The sequence below is a fragment of the Ursus arctos genome, unplaced genomic scaffold (assembly GCF_023065955.2).
Source record: "Ursus arctos isolate Adak ecotype North America unplaced genomic scaffold, UrsArc2.0 scaffold_9, whole genome shotgun sequence".
NCBI classification, from domain to species: domain Eukaryota; kingdom Metazoa; phylum Chordata; class Mammalia; order Carnivora; family Ursidae; genus Ursus; species Ursus arctos.
This window is the reverse complement of record NW_026623111.1, coordinates 68,013,744-68,036,122: the sequence shown is the minus strand read 5'-3', so window position 1 is coordinate 68,036,122 and position 22,379 is coordinate 68,013,744. Positions and strand designations below refer to the sequence as shown.

The window sequence follows — 22,379 nt, the reverse complement described above, 5'->3', positions numbered from 1 at the left end:
CATATTGTGAATGAGAGCACGCTATCCCACCACGTCAGACTCTTCTTGGCTGTAAGTGGTAATTATGTAGCAATTTTAGGAACTACTCAGGCAAAACAAAAGCATGGATTCAACCCCAATGATTTCTCTAAATTTTTATTAATTTTTTTTTTTACAGCTCGATCCTCTTGTGAAAAGGAAAGAATTTAAAGATTAACAAGTCAATTACATGTTTTTTTAAACAGCAATTACTCCTCATTACAGAGAACAACAAACAAAAGATCTGTGGCACGTTATCTTTGGAAAGATCTTTTGCGAATTTTTCTTCTAAAAAAAAAACTATAATTTTCACAGATCACATATGTCTCTTTCAAAGGACTATACAAGGCAGCTAAATTTTATTCACAAAAGCCCCAAGTTGCAGTTCCATTGCTGAAGTAGATAAAATACATGGAGTCCCCCCTGTGTTGCACATCTTCCCATTGAGAGCGTCACTGCGTCCCTAGCCTACGTACAAACTCACTGTGTGGACTAGACAGCTGGCACAGTACTCCGCAAGAACTAAAGACAAATTCATATTTTAGATAGACCAGTGATTACTTATCAGCTGGACAATTCATTCCTGTTTTAAACAATTTTAATACCAAGATTTGAATTCCTCTAAAGTTGTAAGAAAGCAACAAATATATAATATAATATAATATATAATGGTAATAAATAAAAAAAAGGCAACCCTGCTCAGGTATCATCCGAAACATGATCACATTCAGAAAAAAACAAGAAAGATTTGGGACACATGCGTATACACACACACACACACACACACCAACATGAACAGTGTGTACTTGATATCTGAGGGGGCGTGCAGTAATTTTAACAATATATGCTGATGGCCTGAACAAAAGGCGAAGTTAATACTGCCTGTGTGAAGCATCACTTAAACATCTACTTTGAAGCAAAGCACATTATCCTCCTCATAGGTCGGCCACCTCTGGTCTCACCAGTGCAGCCTGGCCAGCCTTGCTGCCAGTGGTCTTATTCCCTCGTCCTTCCAGGCTGATAAATCTTATCTAGGCTCACGCGGAGCTGTATGTTTCCTTCCTGCCCTCGTGGGTAGAGAAATACAGGCACTTTTCTACCCATCACAGTACCTGTCGAGATCTGTTGCACAGTGGAACATAGTGTGATTTCCCTAGGACAACAGGAAATCCACAGCCCCCTTACGTAGACAGGTGGTGCTTGTCAACTCATCGTAAGAACTGAAGAACATGGCCAGTGGTCAGCATTCTTACTCACTGAGAAACCAACACAACTGCATTGCAGATTGGAGGTTTATATGGTAGAAAGACCACTTGCAATGTTTCAAGGAAAATCCCCAATCCCATGTTATTCTGCCACTCCACCTCCAGCAACGAAATGACAAAAGATAAAAAGGCACAGGAAAAACCTTACATTAATTCTCAACAGGACCAAAAACAATCAAAAGAGACAACCCACTACAGAAAGGGAACAAAGAAGTACCGCCATAATCCTGACACGCCTCCACGGCCACATACACAACTCACCTCCCAGTGAGCAAAACTCTGCCTTTGTGTTTCTAAAAGAAGCCCAGATATTCTTGCAAAATGTAAATACTGGTAGTTGATGGCAAAGACTGTAGTAGACGACGTGGCAAAGTTTTTCAAAGATTTGTGTAGTGTCTGGGAAAATAAATCCTTAAGAAAAAAGTAGAATCTGTGGAGGGAGGTAGGGAATCGAGCCTAATTTGATTCATTTACCTTAAGATGAATAAATATGCCTCAAACCTCATGAAGCAGAACAAAAGGTAGAAGACCCACACTAACACGTCTTGAAGCCACAACAAAAGAAATACAGCACTATCCCCAAATTAGTATTATTTCAAAGTTAGGTTTGGTCAACAGAGACACAGTGAATACATCTAATTCAACCAGCCTCGTACTGTGTGTGTGAGAGCGTGTTCGTACGCGTGCAACACACACACGTCTCCTTTCTGTATCAGATACAAAAGCTGCTCGTTTGGGAGGACATAATGGTTCATCTTTTTGCTTCTAAAAATTACTGGGCAGGAATTCTAACAAAATAGTAAGCTCCTGATTCTACTAACATGAATATTTTAGGTACCAATTAAGGCAATTTTTCAGCCAGAAAGGGGTCGACTGTTGTTTTCTCAAAAGCCTGAGATCTGGAATTAAAGGATATAAATGTGTTCTAATTTGTCTAGGGGAAAAAGCTAAATGTCCTGGTCAAAACAGATCTATAAAATAAAGGTCCTTTTTATTTAAAAAAAAAAAATCAGATTCATTCAGTATCATTCAGCACTGAGTGTATCCTAGAAGTCATTCAACTGCAGTTCTTGTCCTGATAATATGCCTGCTGGACCCTCGCTTCCTCACCACAACTGGCATGTGGTGAATGTTTTCACATTCTTAACCCAGTGTCATTTGGTAAATTTCAGTGAAGTGTTTTTCAGTCTTTAGCAGGGCCCCTAGTCTGGCTAAAATCTCAAGTTCAGTGATTCACATTTTAATTATCTCCAGAAAGGACAGAAACATTCAACATTTTAAAAAGTAAAACAGTGTTCTTCCATTTCCTAGTAGACAGACACAGACACACACACACACACACACACACAACACACACGAAACTGTAGTGCCAAAGGCAAGATTTTACACTCAATTTTCACTCCTTAAGATGTTTTGTATTTGTCTCATTTTATAATCTAGTCCTTTCAATTATCTACCTCAGTACAAATTCTGCCTTTGGGGATTTAAGCATGCAGTGAAAAAGTGCAGTGATTTTAAAAATTCTTTAGATTTCTATATACAACTGTAACAGGAAAAAGACCTTATGAACATTAAGGATTCATCAGCCACAGGTTTTCACATACTCTATTTAAAAAGTAGCCACTGGGAATCCTCTTTTAGGTACAATGCAGTAAGAATCGGAAATATTCCATGTTCAAAATACTACAAATTGATCTCTGCAAATTGATTCGTTTTTCAAGGGACAAATAAATTTTTAATATAAAGGTCAGGGAGAAAAACACTACACACGAAGAATAAGGCCACTGAAAAAGCAATCAGGTTTTTTGTTTTTTTGTTTCAGAAGTGGCTGAGAAATCGACTCAGAAATGTCTTCAGTCACAGAAGCACAGTCGCTCACCGACGGCGCGCGCACACACACACACACTCCAACACAATCTGCATAGATCAGAACCTGTCCGAAAAAGACATACCCTCCCAAATTGACAGGTGACTTGTATTGGGGATCGGTGGGGTAAAGGGGGCAGAGAAGGCCAAGTGAATAAGGGGGAAAAGGACATTAAATAACCACATAAACCTGGTTCTGGTGTTTTGTTTCACACGTGTAAGAGACGGACACGATGCCACAATCCACCAGACAATTGCTGCTCGGCTAACAAAAGGTTTTGTTAAATGGCCTTGCTCTAGAACATCAGCGAATGAAATCAGTCCATCAGGATCACACATGCCGTTCTCATGCTCACATTCTGCTGCTGTATCTCTCTGGCGTTCACCTAAACCTGAGGTAACAAACCTCGAACTAGCTACTGGTAACAAAGAACAGGCTGGATAAGACACTGAAGACCGGCTTCACGCGGACAATTCATACGTGAAAAATCCTCCCCACTCCCATCCTCTACACATCCCTTTATGTACTGACCCAATCGCCAAGTTCTTACGGTCCTCACAGGGACTTTCGACCTCTTCATTGTAAAGATGGCACTCCCTTCTTAGTATGAAAATGACAAACATTCTGGGCAGGAAACAAAATGCAGAGGGGCAGAAAGGGATGAAGGGAGAGAAAAAAGAACCAACGGTGGTGGTAACACTCACTCCTCAATTTTAATACATGTGCAAATTCTACTTCTAACAGGGATTTCAAGAATTGGCTTTTAAAAACACTGCACTCAAAATAATGCTTCCAATAACCTTCAAAGGTTCAATAAAAAAAATCTGTGCTTATGGTTATGTGGGAATTTTGATTGTGTTCTTTCATTTTAGGTCATTCCCTATGAACTTGGTTTAATGTCTATAATATGGCGATAACTACATATGGGAAGGCCACAGTTTCTCTTCAGTCCAATCAAATCTAGTTGATTGAGAACACTTTGGAGTGAAGGCATGTGGTGACAATTTTTTTTTTTTTAGTCTAATTAACCACCTAATTCTCCACATCCTCTCAGGGAGTTAATTTACCCTAAACACTCAAGGGCTCAGAAAGTCTACTTTTGTTATAAATATAAAATAATCTGTAGCAGAAAAATATAGCCTCTCTAAGAAGTAGATTTCATTTTTCTTTGTTTGCTGACAAAATTCTGAGTTGGTTAAACATGAGTTACCACATAACTGTAGACCACAGATCAGCACCTCAAATTCCAGCTCTACTTAAACAAAAATTAAAAAGCACTTTAGCCATCTGGTCGGGTATAAATGTTGGTTCCCTTCTTCCCCAAGGTAGAAAATTCAGAACATAGTCAGTGGTGACTGCCTTTTGCTGAAGCAGGGGTGGGGATGGCAGCACCACGACCTCCATCACGCACACGATCTCAAGATGGCTTCCCCGTGGGCGGCAGCTCCTCCCTCCACTGCTCGGACTTAGGCTGACTCCCAGCAGTGACGGTGATCGCGCGGTACTCCAGGAAAGGGGGGCATGGGGGGAGTTGCCTTCGATTTTATAAATTGTGACAATACTTGGTATTATCAAAGCCACTGTTCATGGGCAGAAAGTGGGGTACAGTGGAGTCCTTCACAACTTACGCTTTATAGATGACCGTTAGAATTTACTAAACAAATATTTCCCCCTAAACTTAAAAGAAAAAAAAAATCATCCACAAAACCATACACCAAAATTCATTGTTTAAAAAATTTCCTGGGAATAGACCAGGGTGGCTACTGAGATGCCATGAACTTGCTCTCAGAGCTGAAACTGCTTCTCCTCATTTCATCTGCCATTTGCATCCTGCTGGTTAAAAAAAGTACGGAAATGTTTCTAGACCACTCATACGCCCACCGAGTCTACACTGCACTTCTGTCCTTTAGTTAGGAAAGGCAAGATCATCTCTGAGGCCAGCCTCCTCCCTTCCGCTTCTGCATAACCACCACGTCCGACCAACGGTCACAGAAGTTCTTGAAAGTTTAAGTGGACAAATGTCCGGGCCATCTCATGGTGCTTCTCTTCTCGAGTCTGGTGTCTTGATGAGACAAATGTCTGAACTGTTTTTGAGGCTTTCAATGTGCAAAAAAGTTCCCAAGCCATCAAATCGACTCGGGCCTCCGTTAAGGTGTTTTGGCTGCTTGTTTTAGCCGCTGAAAACCCTGTCTCGTATAGTGCACCAGATCCGTCAAGCTGCTGTTGAGGGCCAAGGCACACACACTTGTGCTGAGCTGAGCGAAAAATTCTGCAAACAAAGCAAAACCAAAACCAAGTGAACACATTTGCACACACAAAAACAAAAACGGAACCATAAAAAGTCAAAGTTTCAGCAACTGTATCTCCACAATATTCTGCACTTCATCACAGCAAAACATCGCAATCAGCGGTAATGGCTCGCCGGTTCTCCACGTCCCTCCACCAGGCTGGAAGGCTGAGCCCCGGGCTGGTTCTCGAGCCGAATCCGTAATGCCTGGCACAGTGACTTGTGCTGGAAAATACCCAACTTCCACTGCCGGGTCAATGGATGGGTGAATCAAAACAAAACAAAACAAAACACCCCCAATGTGTGAAAAGCATCATTAGTCTGCTAAGAAAGAAAGTAAAACTCTAAGAGGCTATGAGAAAAGTAAGTGGCTACAGCTAGCTGGCCACTGCCTTCCCTACAGCCGGGCTGTGCAAAATCCGCAACGGCCTTACTGGGCGGTGGCACACCAGCGCTTACTCAGTGGTCACCGGACTGACATGGAGCAGTTCCTCTAACAGCACACACTCTACCGTCTCCTACACCTTGGCTTCTCCAAGAAAGACTTCTTCTCAAAGAAGTCCCGGGCATGGTTTCTATGCCATACTTCTTACACTGCTGCTAACCCAGGTACTGAACAAACGTGCGACTCGGTATTTAGGTCACACTCCCTCACGTACCAAGTTGGCTGTGCGCAGAGACAGCCGGTCTCTTCCCTCCTTCACTTGTCTTGCCCTTTTGCTAGCATTTCAGTTCAGGCTGAAATAATGATGCCAGAACTTCTGGGGGGGCAAGGTGCTGCAACCACTTCTAACTTAATTTTGCGGAGATCTAGTCACAGAAATCTGGCTCCATGCCACAGAGCTCAAGAAAGAACTGCGGCCAGGTCGTGAGGCAGCACACGGAACATAAACTACAAACCAACCGCGTCACTCCCTCCCGACCCCCGTGCCCCGGGAATTACCGCCACAGAGCCTTTACCTTTACTCTTCCTTGTAAGGGCCTCAGCCTGCTCCCAAAGATCAAAGGCGGTAAGGACATGAGAAGTAATGGTGACGTAAGAAGATGTCATGTTTTGGATGGTGACAGGCATGCCACTGCTCCCTACGCTGCCAGCACTTGACTGGGACCCGATGGAGCCGGCAGGAGAAGGCATTGGAGAGAGAGGGGACTGTGTGCCTGTGCTTCTGGAAGGTGGGAGAAAGAAGAGAACTGGTTAATCACCTAAACCCGCAGATGATGGACGTCTGGTCTCTGGGACTGCGGTCCAAGTTATAAAGGTTCAGGGTGTACGAGCCAAAATGGCAATCACTTCCACAAGATCAGAGACACCCTTCACCTTCAGTATTTGGGGAATTTAGTTCATGAAACACAACAAAATGGGGCCCACCACACAGAGAAAAGTAACTGGATGGAGGCAAGGCATCCTTCACTGGACACGGACTCAGGTGGGCACTCCTACATTCCAAATACGCTTGCTCCATTTACAGTCTACTCCTTCGGCCTGGGATCTCTTCCTCTCCCCACCCTCAGTTCTGACTTCCAGCAAGACAATGCTGCCCTGTGAAGACGGTTCAAATCTCCTATATATCCATTCGCACCCACTCCACACTGGGCACTCCTCTGGACCCCGGGGAGACAGCATGGCCTCCCCTCGGCCACCACCTGAACTGGTTCTTTGCATTTACCTATTAATTTATCCACTGCATTTCTCACATCCCATTATATTCTTCTGTCTATTCCTTTTCCTTCCGTGAAGGCTGGGACCATTTCTTACAAATCTTTGCATTTCTAGCCCTTAGCACAGAGGGTAGGCGCTTCCCAATTATCTACTGAATCAATGTCTGGATGAATAGCAGGACAGCCTCCGAGGAGACTGGGCAAGAGGTATTCGCGTCGGGGGACTCACAGTCTTCTCTCCACTCTCCTTCTGGCTATATACCTGCACATGCAAGTTAACAAGGGCCTTGATGTGCCTCAAGTGAGAAACATGAGGAAAACAGACATAAACAGTAATGGAAAGATGTTACTTCTCAATCAGGATTTTTTTTTTTTTTTTTTTTTTTTTTAAGAGAGGCCATATGGGAATCTCTTCTCTTCAATGTGCTAGAAATGGGGCAACCTTCTAGGTGATATTCTTAAAATAGCAAAATTTATCAGAACTGGGAATTTTTCAAGGAGTATAACCAAATTAAAAAAAAAAAAGAAAAATACTAGGCAAATACTACAGGGAAGAAAATTCTAACTTCATCTTAACAACACCTGCACAAAAATTCTGTTTTTCACCATCTTATGGCACAGATGAACACCTTCAGTCCACAAAGGAGGCGGGAGTTCGCTAGAGATAGTTTTCATTCTTAGTATTATTGTCATGGATCCTAGATAAGGGCATGCAGTTCTGGAAAGTTCCTGTTTACTGAAATGCCAAGATGACGTTTCATATGGACGGAGAAAAGACTTGGGCTCTGATTGGCTCTGCCTCTGTTTTGTGTTGTTAGGCATATCTGAAGATCCTCAAAGCTCTAAAATTTTGACCCTATATTCTTTGTAATTATCTTTTTATGTTAATCAGCCAACACCTTGACTTACAACTATTCCTCAAAAAGGTAGAAATATGCTAATAATTTAAGGAGCAAATCAGCACACAGATGGACACAATTTTTGAAAAGCCAAAGTCATACGAATGGTTGCAAAAGCAAGAGGCAAATAAAGAGATAACTTGGTTTTGAGAATTATTTAAATTAGACTTTTCATTACCTTGCACTGCATGGAGAAGGTGCCTGGGCAACTTTGAAAAAACTGCTGAAGTGTTCGTTAAGAGCACGAGAATACTTTATTGCTATATCTTTTTTACAACGAAACATCGCCATGTTCAAAATGGACTGGCAACGCAGGCTATGAACATAAACAGAAGGTAAAGTGAAGTGTTACTTTGTAGACACGAGTATCACTACTCCACAAAGCCATCTACCTAACCTTTTATACTTTGCCGGTCTAAGGAACACACTGGGTCCTCCTCATCTACATGAGGAACAACGTCTTACGCATCTTACTGTACTGTTCACAGTACCATCAAAAGTCAGTAAGGCATAAAGGGGCGCCTGGGTGGCTCAGTCGGCTGAGCATCCCGGTCTCGATTTCGGCTCAGGTCAGGACTTCAGGGTCCTGAGATCAAGCCCCGGGGCGAGCTCACGCTGTGTGTGGAGCCTAAGGTTCTCTCTCTCCCTCTCCTTCTGTCCCTCCCCCCAAAGTAAACTTTGGTAGAAAAACACAAATACACAAGAATTCCACTTAAGTCATGAGACCAAAGCCTCTACTGAGTCAACAGTAAAATGGCAGTAGCTGCCTTTCGTAAAAAGTAACTACCAGTGGGATTAACCCCTTGACCACACATCCTACTTTCTGGTATTGTTCTGCTTTCATTATTGATTTCCGTGCTAAGAAAACAAACTACAAAATCTTTTTGTAACAGCAAAAGATGCAAAAGCAAATACTATTTAGACGAGAAAAAAAAGTACACACCATAAAACAGCAAATATCTTCTCTTGTGGAGTTGAGGCGTCTGAGAAGGATTTTAACGACATTATAAATCTATAGGAAAATAGAAAAATACATAAACAAAGGCAGTTAGAAAATCCCAGGCAATCAAGACATCTTATTATGTTTGTCTTGGTTTTATGTTGAATTTCCTGAAGATGTGAAGACATGAAAACCACGCAGAAAGAAACCCCAGGCCTCGGAGCAGTAATTTAGGCCATTCAGAAGAGCAGGCAAGGACATGTCTCTTCTCTGGCCTGTCTACCTGCTTGAAACCACGTAGACTCGCAGATTCGTGTCCTCACCGAGTCCCCTGTCCAAACACAGATAAAGGAGGGGGCAGACACTGAGCTGCCCGCGCATCTGATAAGACAGCCGAACTGGAAAAACCCGCCTCTCCCTGCAGGTCTGGCCTTTCACAGTGCACCTGGCGAAGGATGGAGCAGGACCCAGTCCCTCCATTCTAGCACTTATCTAGAACACATGTTCGTTTAGGGCCCAAGAAACGGTCCCGATCAGTAGCTTTTTTAAAGGCTCCCCTTTGTTAAGTTGTCTTCCTACTAAATTTGAATGGATTCAAACAGTCAAGGCGAGGAAGGAGAAGCACGCAGGAAGACAGCAAAATGACGTGGTGGCACTTACTTAATGAGGTCTACGCTTTCCAAGTACACCGAGTAAGCCGACTTGGACGCCGGGCTTTCCGACTCTGTGGCAATCCCGCACTCAATAAGCGACAAGGCGGCCTCCAAGTACTTAAAAGCCTTCCCAACCTTGTCAGTCTGTAGGAGAACATGGTCAGTGTTAGGCCTAAGACAGACTTAATTGTTTAGTTTCTCAACCGCACTCTTTACCTCAATTTCCCTCCACTGTCTTAGTTTAATTATGGCTAGGGGAAAAGCGTGAGAACAAAGGAACCCAAAATGATAACCAAAGCCCATTGGCTTTGACTACTGCACGATTTCTTTTAGCAAAAATTGAGTAGGAAAGAAAAACCAAAACAATCTTATTAAGACTACTCTCTCAAAGTCTTTAACTGCATGTTCAAACCAGGGCAGTAAGCACATCGTCCCCTTGTTACTAGTGTACAATGACACATTATGTGATTCTCCTGAGGAGATTTTCCTACACACCTAGAATGATGCAGACGCAAATGTCTTTGTATGTGTTTATCTTATAAGCAATAGGAAGCATCATGGTTCAGGAGCATCTCGGAACTTATGTCTAACGGTAATCGTCTTATGTAGTTTAGAGCCAAACAGATTATCCGGTCGTGTCTGGAAGCCAGGGTTAAGTGTACAAGGCTATCCGTGGGCCAGCAGGGATAAAATTTCAGAGTCCCTTAAAGGGCAAGTAGAAATATGAATGAAATGAAATGCTGGTGGTCCCCTAAACCTGAAGGTACGCGGGGTCACGGAACGCTCTCCTCCCTGGAACACAGCCAGCTCCCTGAGACTGTGAGGAGCACCCCCACCTTTTCTCTACACTTGCCGTGTGGACCATGTGTTGTAAGAGCAACCGACTAACACGTATCCAAGTCTGTGGTTTCTGCTCATGCGTTCGATTCGGTATGTTCACAAAGAACTAAAAACAGCAAAGGTGCAAGCGGAGTGTAAGGAAGTGGTAACGCATCAGCAGAGAAAGATGGTGTGGGGCTAATTTTTAATAAATAACTTGGTTCTAAAATATTTTTTCTAAAGAAAGCCAGGCTCAGAAAATTAGTAACAGCAGGGACTTTCCTCAAAAAATCAAAAATAGAACTACCCTATGAGCCAGCACGTGCACTACAAGGTATTTACCCAAAGGATCCAAAAATACTGATTCGAAGAGGCACGTGCACCCTGATGTTTACAGCGGCATCAGCAACAGCCGAACTACGGAAAGAGCCCAGATGTGCACTGACTGATGAACGGACAAAGCAGCTGTGGTGCGTGTATGTATATGTATGTACGTGCGTGTGTGTGTGTGTGTGTACATGGATGTATATATGAATGGAATATTACTCAGCCATCAAAAATAATGAAATCTTGCCACTTACAGTGACGTGGATGGAGTTAGAGTGTATTATGCTACATGAAATAAGTCAGTCAGGGAAAGACAAATACCATATGATTTCACTCGTGGAATTTAAGAAACCAAACAGGTAAACACAGGGGAAGGGAAGGAAAAATAAAATAAGATAAAAACAGAGAGGGAGGCAAACTATAAAACTCACTTTTGACTATAGAGAAGAAACTGAGGGCTGCTGGAGGGGAGGTGGCTAGGGGGATGGGCCAGATGGGTGATGGGTATTAAGGAAGGCACTTGTCGTGATGACCACTGGGTGTTATATGTAAGTGATGAATCACTAAATTCTACTCCTGAAACTAGTATTACACTATATGTTAACTAACTAGAATGTAAAAATAAAGAAAAATTAAGAAAAACTTGAAATGTTAAGTATTATATTTAATAAGTGCTGTCAACTTCTTGTACTTGAAAAATGTTTTCTGTGTTTAATAAAAAGTCTGCTTTACATTTCAAAAAAAAAAAATCAGTGACAGAAAGAATAAAGATCAAATTGGCACACCCCCACTAAACCAGCAGTAAGGGCTTTACTGGTTTGCTTCACTGGTGAGAATTTAACTCCTTAAAGCGGTTTATTTAATGCCATCTCTTTCATGGAAATTCCAAGATTTATACCGGCCTTAGTGTATAAACAAAAGGAACGACAGTAAAAGAAAAAAAGAAAGAAAGAAAAGAAAAAATTGCCAATATCCGCTTCTTTGAGCGAAGTATTCTGTAAGGCTGATAATGAACTCCCCGCGCGGCTCCAGAGACAGTGTTCCCGCAGCAGCGACCGCACTTCCCTTCTCAACAGTGAGTACAACGCACAGAAAAAACATACTCCTCTATATTCACTGGAGAGCTTAACTATTTGGACGCAAAATGCACCTATTTGAGACCTTGTGCAAATAAAGGAGAAATAAAGAAGAATAAAGAGGCTGCCCATTCAGGTTTCTGTCCAAACCAGCATATTATCAGAGTGAAATGAGCTATTATTAGCTATTAAAAGGAGTATAAATCAGGTATAAATCAGGACTGAACTGGGCACACTGGGATACATGGGCGGCTTGGGCAGGGAGAAAGAAGAGAGCATGTGTAGAAGTTAATTCATATACAAAACGAAAAGTTCCCTAGACTATTGTTTGAATAATGAAGGAATCTAGGTGCTGAAAGCGCCCAACGCCAGGGTAAGTTTTAGACCGCCTGCCGACAATGTACTGAATATTTACTCCTTTGCAGAACGGCAAAGGTTCTCAGAGCTCTGGCAGCGACTGTGGAGAGCTCGGGGCAGAGCCGGGGGCAGAGCTCGGGGCAGAGCTCGGGGCAGAGCCGGGGGCAGAGCCGGGGGCAGAGCTCGGGGCAGAGCCGGGGGCAGAGCCGGGGCAGAGCTCGGGGCAGAGCCGGGGGCAGAGCCGGGGGCAGAGCTCGGGGCAGAGCCGGGGGCAGAGCTCGGGGCAGAGCCGGGGGCAGAGCTCGGGGCAGAGCCGGGGGCAGAGCTGGGGGCAGAGCCGGGGACGCGGCCATCTGGCACAGACGGGGACGTCTCAGTCGGCCTCCGGCCGGCCCAGAACAGGGCCGCTCTGGAGACAGGTCTGCAGGAGCTTTGGCCCCCTCACAGCGTCCCGCATGGTAAGGACTTGATAAACATTTTGTCCTGAGGAGGAGGGCTGATAAAAGGGTCTCTCTAGCCCGTCCGAGAGATGCCCGCCTACAGATGGGGGCCGAGCGCAGGCCAGGATCTGGGGGCCGCCGTGCTCTTCTCATGTGGTGTAAGGTTCAATACACGGTATCTGCAGGGGTTCTGGCTTAGAGAATACATTAAATAAATAAAAGCCCCCGAGTCTTAGATGTTCAAACATGACAAAGGGCAGACATTATCTAATTATACTGCAGCCGAGATATAAAAGCACATTTAATTACGGATGCCATTAGCACAACAAAAGCACCACTTCCCAGAAAGTCCCAACAGCCACCGGGTAAAGAGAGCTCATTTTGTAAAAGCATGTTTACCAACACTGCAATCATTATTACCTTCATCTTAAAGTGTTACCTAATGGCACGGGTCCACTCGTCCCTCTTCCCTCGGGTTGCTATCTCAAGGGCTCCGAGGCAGTTTCGGAGCAGACCACCTCAGCCTCCGAAGGGTTCCAGGCTGAACACAAACTGATCGACTTTCAACAGCAGAACTCGCCTCCCACATCCCAAGAACTGACTCAGTGGCACAAGGAAGCCCTCACGCATTAAATCCAACACTAACAGGTAGATTTAACTTCCATTCATTTAGATATAAAACTCTTGTCACTAGGTACCCTGTATATTCGCCCAGTTCAGACTGAGTCAAAGCAAATAATCTCACTAAACATCCCTTGCCCCTCGCTCCTTAAGACCCGCGGATCCTGCTTTACTTTGTGGTCCGCGTCTGTCCTCCCCCGACACCCTCCACACCCCACCCTCACCCCTTCAGTGAAAGGGAACTCAAGGAGACCACAGAGATCTTATCAGAAAACATTCTACCAACGGGATGAAAGAGCCAAACTGACCATTAACTCTGCTTTTTGCTTCAACTTTTTGGCCTCCTTCATGTGAAAATCGGCTTGTTGTCTGAAAGAGAAGCGAAGACCAGGGGTGGGTCATAGGAACCTGGAATGACTATACTGGGACAAGATGACTGAAGACAAAGGGGGTGAAAAAGGCTGGGAGGAGTTGGGGGGGGCAGCAGAGAAGGGGCAGAGGAAACAGGAGGAAAAAAGCAGCAGCAGGAGCACCCAGGGTCTTACCTGTCAAGCTTCACTGGAGGCTTCCCTGGTTTAGAGTTACCATTTGGCAAAGAAGGCACTAGAAAAGGATATGCAGTATCTCCAGAAGATCCCTTTAAAAAAAACGCATCATACAGATCACACTCCAATAGTTAAAACCATTGACCTAAAGCTACCACCCCTCTAAATTAGCAGAAAATAGTTCAAAAAAGAGGAAATCAAGCACTGCACAATTTAGCTTAGTTAAGCGTTTCCCAGCTAGATTCAACTGGAACTGTAGGTTCTGACTGTGCTGAGGCCCAAAAAGATGTAAGACAGGAATGTCCAAGAGCACGGATAATCAACAAAGCTAAATGTAACATCTTCTCTTAACACACACACTCACACTCACACACACTCACACACTCACACACACACACACTCACACACACACACACACACACACACACACACACCCAGGTTAGCAGGAAGAGAGGACCTTGTATTTGACTATTATTTGAGAAAGTGGCTATTTTTTTTCCATTACAATCAATAACGAAAAGTATCTGACACCAAACATGTGAACTAAGAACTAACGTGGGCAACATTTTTTACTGCAAAACACCCAACAGAAAATTAACACAAAAATCTACTCTGGTTTTTCACCTCTGCACCACTTTGTTAAGGAAGAATAAGGTGACGTCTACACTTACACGGAATATTAACCATCCTTTTACCCTCTAAAAACTAGAACTTCAAACACAAATAACTCGTCAATGCCTTAGTAACAGTGATGCAGAGCTCTGAAATACCATCATGAGGAACGTCTCTTATTTGGGCATTTAAAGGAAAGAGGCACTGATGTATTCCACTCCGTAAGTTCCAGCCCCCTCCCCGCTGCTTACTTTGTGCTCTGTACAGCTTCCAGATCCCTTCCCCTCTACTTTTCTGTGCTTGGGAGCAGAAGAGTCTTTGTGGTTGCCCTTGTTACTACTGGCACTTTGGGGAGGGTCCTGGCTGCAGGGGTCGGCTTCCCGCCTTGGCCTCTTTTGTGCAGGCTTGGCTGGCTTCTGGGAGGAGGAGGAGGAGGAAGTAGAAGAGGAGGAGGATGACACAGGTGGGGGGGCAAGCACTTCCTTCTTTGAGGGCTCAGAGGAGGGCTTGGATGTTCTGGAAGGAGACATCATGCAAAATTAAGACAGAACACGAACCACATAACTTAGTAGTTTAATTGCAAGATAAAATGGCTGCTGACACCAAAAATTAAGAAATCACAGAGCATGAAATCCATTCTTGTAGAAAGGCCAAATTTCAGGGACTTTAGGTACCTTTGAAAGATCTAGACCGATCTATGAATAATGGATTAAGTTATGTGGTTTGTCACTAAGCTCCCAGAGATCCCAACTCCCCCAACCAAGTTAGTCTTTATTAGCTGCTCCCCAACCCATACCCTCCTCTGACAAGCAGGCAAGCCCCGCTGCTACCTTCTCTCTGACTCCTCCCCCCTCCCTCAATCCCTCTCAAATCTCTGTTGGCTCCCACCCGGTGACACTATGCACTTTCTTTTGCCGAGTCATTTTATGAAGTGATTTCTTGAATAAACAAGAGAGTGAATAACAATTATTTTTTTATATTCACACCTTCCTGGAACTACTCCCCTGCCCCATGGCCACCTCTCTCCAAAGCAAGAGACTTAGTGAATAGGCCTGGCCACTCCCAGTAACTGCCTGAAGAAAGAGCACTGAACCCAGGCTCCCAGGGTTCAAGGGCTAGCTCCCTCTGTCAAGAATTTTGTGACAATGGACAAGTCATTTTCTCCCTCTGTGCCTCTGTTTCCAATTCTGCAAAGTAGGGATAATAAGAGCACCTTTCTTGTTTTTACGAAAAATTCTTTTAGAAAGAAATTACTTTCAGATGTTCAGGAAATTTTCCATTGTTAAAATGTCTTTGATAAACCTTAGTTTGGGCTCCATGAATTGTCAATTCCCAAAAGGTCCTCGTGGATGAAAGCAACATGGAACAAACTTAGCACATCAGCAAAATGAGCCTGACAGTGTGTTGATCGACTCCTGCTGCTGAAGAAAAATGGCTTTGCCCTGTCAAGGCCCGGGAAGACTCGGTCACCTTGCAAGGCTACTGCTCATCTCTATACTCACTTCGTTTTCGAAGATTCTTTGTGGGAGGATGAAGATGATGACTGTGACTTGGTTTCTTTCTCCAGTCTGGCTTTCTTGCTATCATGGTCTTTCTCTGCTTCAGCCTATTAGTGTGGCATAACAAAGTACACTGTTACAAGGACAGACATACGGACAAAACAGAAAAGACTACCCAGCAAAGGTACTGAGAGTCACTGGGCTTTTGGCAACAACTATACACACAGCAAACTCCTAACTACCTACACTGTGTGTGTTTCGGCGGGTGGAGGGAGGCAGACAATCGATATTTGATGAGATTTGTACTGAGACAGATCTTCACACAAGGAAGGAGTGTTCTTCCCATCCAGGGAAGGGAGGATGTCTGTGTCTAAGTAACAGCTGACAGCAGGAAGAGTAAGTAAGCGTCCTGAACACATCACTGATGTTTTTCTAAATAGAAAAGAATCAATAACACATGCACATTCACAGCAAGGAACAACAGATGACTTTATGAGTGACATCCCCCTTTCTTTCAAAAGGACCATCCACTTATGCCCACTAATTTATTCTTTGTATAAAATTAGGAGTGGAGTACTTGAAGCTCACTTTTCATCTAATTAAAAGTAAGTACGTTTTTGAGAAAGAAACAGCATTACCAAACCCTCAGTCTCTGTATCTTACAGACAGGACTAAAAAGACACACAACAAAGTAAGAATAGTTACTCTGGGATTCCAGCTAACTTTTTTTTTTCCTCTTCCACTGACCCCAACTGTCTTTCTTCCTTTCTTTTTAAGAGATTGTCTTTATATCTCTCTATATGTATATGGGGACACATTTCTATTTTTCAAAAAATTTGAAAAAAAAATGAAGGATAAGTATAATTTTAATGAGGGAAGAATATGAACAGAAGGGATATTTAATTCTATAGAGAGTCACATACCTCAAAAACACGTTTATACCAACTAATGTGCAAGCTAAACACACACAATGATTAGGAGAGCCAAGACTTCTTCACGGCAAAGTCTCTTTCCCTTGTCGACCCGCAGAGCAAGTATACAGCAAGCCTCCGTAGACGCGCTGACTTCACGGCGGCCTCCTTCCCACCGGCCTGGGCTCACGTGACCGCTCCGTGGGAAGGCCAGCCGGTGACGGTGACAAGCAGGGGATTGGTGGGAGTCCTTCGATTAATTCTGATGCACATTTAGAACTAAACTCCTCCAACTGTCAGTTCACCCAGAGAGAAATCTGGGACACCACCCAGTCAATCTAGGACAATCCCTAAAAAACCTGAAATCCTCTCTCAAAGCCTTAGAGGAAAAAAAACATTCTTCAAATTAACTGTGGGAGGCCCCGATTTTTTTGCTTCAACAAAAAGAGAGACAGTGGTCTCTCCCTCATTCCCTGAATTTCTCCAAGAAAGATGAATAAATTTTGATGGGCAGGCTCCAGCTCTGCCCAGACACTAATAAGCAGCATGAGCCCGCTTGAAGGAAGGGGCGAGTGCTCGAAGGGAGGGGGGAGCGAAGCGTGCCCCTCCTACACCAGACACCCTGCAGACACGTGCGCCTCAGCACACCATCCGGCCCTTCAGATCTCTCCCGGAAAAACATTTTATCTCTTGCTTCAAAATGGATCATTGATAAGTCAGGCAGAGAAAGACAAGTATCATATGATTTCTCTCATCTATGGAACATAAGAACTAGGAAGATCGGTAGGAGAAGAAAGGGATAAAGAAAGGGGGGGTAATCAGAAGGGGGAATGAAGCATGAGAGACTATGGACTATGAGAAACAAACTGAGGGCCTCAGAGGGGAGGGGGGTGGGGGAATGGGATAGGCCGGTGATGGGTAGTAAGGAGGGCACGTATTGCATGGTGCACTGGGTGTTATATGCAACTAATGAATCATCGAGCCTTACATCTGAAACCGGGGATGTACTGTATGGTGACTAACATAATATAATAAAAAATCATTAAAAAAAAATGGATCATTGAAGGTGGCTTATCAAGGTAGAGGTTCCTAATCTCTTGGTGTGTGCACAGTGACAATATGAAAAGGGGAAAATGGGTAGGGAATAGAGAAGAGAAATGAAATCCAAGGGAAGGCTTTCACCCTCCTCGAGGCTGATTCCACGTGGCCTGCACACTCCCAACAGCCACCACAGTATCTAGACAGACCTTGGACACGGCCAGTCCACAGGGACCAAGTTCAAAGACTTGGTGCAAAAATTGGAAATGTAATTACATTTTTATATTGATTAAATGTTGAAGTGGTGATGTTTTAGATACACTGGATTAAACAAAAATTTAAAAACTGTTTTCAATGCTTTTTGCCTTTTTGTATTTTTTAATGTGGCTACTAGAAAATTTAAAATCACACATATGGATTACATTGTATTCCTAGTGGACAGTACCATGCTACTGTTTCCTAGAGCCAATCTGCAAATCAGGCCCTGAACTTCCAGCTAGCCAATGCAAAGAAGGAATTATAAAATGTACAGGTTAGGGGCACTTGAGTGGTTCGGTCATTTAAATGTCCCACCCTTGGTTTCGGCTGTCATGATCTTGGGGCTGTGGGATCGAGCCCCCAGTCAGGCTCTGTGCTCAGCAGGGAGTCTGCTTGAGATTGTCTCACTCCCTTTGTCTGCCCCTCCCCCTCCTCTAACAAAATAAATAAAATTTAAAAAATAAAATGTACAGGTTAGATAAGATAAAAACAAACCAGCTACTCGGAAATATAACCATTCATTAAGAAGGCTGGAGAAAAAGCATCAGGGAGGGGGTCCCTAGTAAGGAGATAATGTGACGTAAATAAACAGGCACATCTTAAAGGCACAGCTGAACGAGGACAGGGGATGTCACACAGCTGTTTCTCCTGCGGCCTTCAGCGTGGATGTCACGGGCCAGCAGCAGAATTCTGGAGCACAATTCAGAAGAAATGAAAGGCGCTGGCACATGCCAGGAGAAGCCTCCTGGGGTTCCACACAGCACACAGACCCCCATTCAACAATTCGTAATGGTGACCCTTGAGAGACCGTCCTCACTGGCAGAGAAGAGAGAGTAAACTGGAAATGACTGGGTTAAAACAGAATCCTACTATTCTCCCTGTCAGTTAAGAGCCTACTGGGCCCAAGAATCTCTGCCACCGGTAGGCCCAGCAAATTCTCCGTTTTAAGATTAAGGGCTGGCAAGCTGGCTGGCAAGCAGTGCAAGATGATGGGAGATTTCTCTTTGGGCAAAGTCACAGAATTTGCTGAAATATCCAGACAGGTACTAACTCGTCCATGTGGTAGTTAGCCATATGTATACTTTTCCCAGTGGAAGGCAGTTCTTGGCAATTAATGACACACAGGATAAGTCCCCATGGGAAAAACAGGCACCAACTGTCCACAAGGGTACTTCCTTAAACAAACAAATGAAAGAACCACCAAACCCCAGAGGTGGAATGAGAGTTCATTTTTGTTTGTACACCTTCATGCTGCTTAAGACATGCTAGTCAGGACGATAAACCACAGCGGCAGACCTTATACACCACGCATGCAAATAAAAGACTCACAGTGAGTCAACCCGCACGAACTGGACATTACCCCTGGCTTGTGCCAATCGGTGACTCAAGAGAGCAGCCCCAAACCCCAAGAAGTCACCAAACGCGAACGCGGACACCAGCATTTAACACCTGTGTTGGCACTTCCTGGGGTAACATGCTCATGACGCTGACAGGCAGCGTGACAAACCGATCGTACTCCCTAAGCTGGCAGAAAGTCAGCCATTCAACCCAATGAAGCTACCTTCCCCTTCTGGTGATTTTCCTTGCTTGACTGAGTTCAAGCCTGTGGGCTTGAGGTCAGTGTTTCTGCACACGATGCACTTGAAACCCTGTCATCTTTCTGTCTGGAACAGTCACAGAGGCTTCCCCAGAGTAAGTATTTGCAACTGGCCCAGAAGGGAAGCTGAGCGGCTGAGGGGCACAGCTGAGGCCTCTCAGCCTAAGTGGCTGGATTTAGGAAAGGGCCATTGAACAGGGCGCCGGGCAGTACTCAGCGGCAGGAAATGCAGTCTTGAATTCCAAGACTGAAAAGCAGGAGGCAAGGAGTTCTTCAGATTTTTCTGGGACGAGCAGAGAGACAAGAGTGATGTACTCTCTCTTCACGAGGAGAAAGAAGGCTCCTGCACCCCGATCTCCTTAGCCACAGATCAAGCCCCATTACGGGGAAGCCTATGTAAGCTCTGGGCTTCGGAAGTTCCCTTTTTCCACAAGGATAAGCGTCTCAACAGGGCCTGCATCTACAACAAAAGGCGGCTGCTGGCTGATGACTGGTTCCTAACTAACTTGTTTGCTTTCCTCAACCTGTTGGGTCGGGCAGCCGAGGACTACCCGCCAGACGCCACCCCACCTACAGAGGACAGCGCAGGGCAAGCCTGAAGACCGTAAAAGGAAGCGCTGGCGCTGCGCTGGGCCCCGCCGGGTTCTGCAGGAGAACACCTTCAGGGCAGCCTCCTGCCTGCCCCGGCATCTGGCTCACCATCTAAGTACCCACAGGTAGCAAACGGAAAATGAAGACAGCTTGTTCAAAACGAATACTCATTTTAGTCCACAGAGTTTTTGACAGGAGCTTAGCTATGACAGACAGAGCGGAGGAGCATGTGAAAGGGGAACGGATGCAGAAGGGCTGGCAGGGGTGGGGGTGGGGACATGGCACACTGGAGTGGCAGGAATGGGGACAACAGAGGGACTGAGCCAGGATGACTTTCCGTCAGAGTCAGTATATCACCAATCTTGAACTATGACCTTGTGCCTCTCTCCAATAATCCCCCCAACCAGACACCTGGGTACCAAAAAAAAACCAAAACAAACAAACAAACCATCAGGTGTGAAAGAGAAGAACATCACTGCACTGGGAGGAGTCCACATGAGCTCCAGACCTACTTTTGCTAAGCAAGCAGCCAACTGATGTTAGAGCCTTCCTGGATCTCCTCTAGAAAAGGGAGCAGCTGAACAAGTAACCCGTAGGGTCTTGGCACTCAAACTGTAAGACCGTCATCTCCCTCAGGGAAGCAAGTGGGCTTGGTAGCAGCTGGGGATAGGCAAAGTGGAGAAGCAGCCTTCCGGGAAATTTGGGATTTGCCTCTGCAGGAGGTTCCCTAAGACGATGACACACAGGTCCAATCAGCACCAAGAACGAGGGCAGAGACCTACTGAGAAGACAGATTACAGTCACAGTACTACAGAAAAGGAAAATTAACCCACTTTCCCCACTTCTTCTTGGGGAGAAAATACACAGGCATACGAGGGGTTTAAAGCATCTTGGCAACCACGCCCCTACGGTTATGACGCTCTTCTGAGGGCAACAGACAAGGCACGAAGAAATCAGACACCAGTGGCTTTAGGCAACTATAAGAGGTGACTTTTCAAACCCTTGATTTTGTTTGTTTTTTTTGTTTTTTTTTTAAAGATTTTATTTATTTATTCGACAGAGAGAGAGACAGGCAGCGAGAGAGGGAACACAAGCAGGGGGAGTGGGAGAGGAAGAAGCAGGCTCATAGCAGAGGACCCTGATGTGGGGCTCGATCCCATCACGCCGGGATCACGCCCTGAGCCGAAGGCAGACGCTTAACCACTGTGCCACCCAGGCGCCCCCAAACCCTTGATTTTGAAGACGACTAACGAGAAATGTTGGTCTGAATAAACAATCCAAGAAAGACAGTTAGATCTTGGATAGAAGGAAGAGACTGAACCAACCATCTGCAAGCAATAAAAACGCACACTTTCCCACCACATCCCAGAACTTCCTTTTCCCATTCCCTGAAATTGACATAAGTGATAGCTCTGAAATGTTATTTCCAAAAATACCAATGCTTCTTGGTCAGTGAAGCAATTATTTAGAAAAATGAAAAGGGAGGCTTGAATGAATATACCTCCTTGTTCAGGTATTTGTCTCCTAATGGTTAGGACAGTCTGGCATTTTATTTGAGAGGCGATCTATGCAATGATGGAAATTAAATGCGATCTTATCTACAAAGTGCCTAGAATACCTAGCTCACGCCTGGAGCGCTGTGCACGTTAGCTGTGCTGTGAGAATGCTCTCAACCGCGCTGGACTGACAGTATGTGTTCTTTCGTACTTCTCGACTTCCATTTGTCTTCCTAGTCTGGAAAACGTTAAGATTGGTTTACAAATTATATAAATGAAAATACGAGTTGTATTTTAAATTCTAAACTGGAAGCTAGATGATGAAATTTGTAGTTTTTGTAGGGAGCACTACACGTCGAGTCACGCCTATTTTCTCCCACAATTTTCTCCATTTTTCCATCATGAACTGCCCCCTGCCCAGTCCTTTAAGGTAGTGAATACTTTTCTCCAGGTGCCACATCCAACAGCTTCATCAGAGCGGCTGTCACCCACCGTTAAGTCTTTAGGATGACCCTCTCCTGCTTTTAAGTCTAAAATGGCTTCAAGGACCTGTTAACCCTCTGAAAATATTTGCTAAATTTTGCACCACAAGAGAAACAGACAG

The 22,379-nt window shown here is 44.5% G+C and overlaps 1 protein-coding gene across 9 annotated transcripts in view; it reads right to left on the bottom strand.

Moving 5' to 3' along the window:
* AFF1 (ALF transcription elongation factor 1) overlaps positions 1–22,379 on the bottom strand; it is a 227,104-nt gene that overhangs the window by 33,476 nt on the left and 171,249 nt on the right. For 7 of the 9 annotated variants that reach the window (XM_057309901.1, XM_057309904.1, XM_057309902.1 and 4 more), the window contains 9 exons: positions 15,888–15,991; positions 14,637–14,901; positions 13,774–13,865; positions 13,537–13,597; positions 9,596–9,732; positions 8,939–9,007; positions 8,174–8,311; positions 6,398–6,603; positions 120–5,419 (listed from right to left, as the gene is read on the bottom strand). In XM_057309901.1, the coding sequence (XP_057165884.1) occupies positions 5,298–5,419; positions 6,398–6,603; positions 8,174–8,311; positions 8,939–9,007; positions 9,596–9,732; positions 13,537–13,597; positions 13,774–13,865; positions 14,637–14,901; positions 15,888–15,991 (1,194 nt within the window). In that variant the 3' untranslated portion in view covers positions 120–5,297. Of the gene's footprint in view, positions 1–119; positions 5,420–6,397; positions 6,604–8,173; positions 8,312–8,938; positions 9,008–9,595; positions 9,733–13,536; positions 13,598–13,773; positions 13,866–14,636; positions 14,902–15,887; positions 15,992–22,379 lie in introns of those variants that run through there. The other 2 variants (XR_008958493.1, XR_008958494.1) reach the window with 1 other exon arrangement.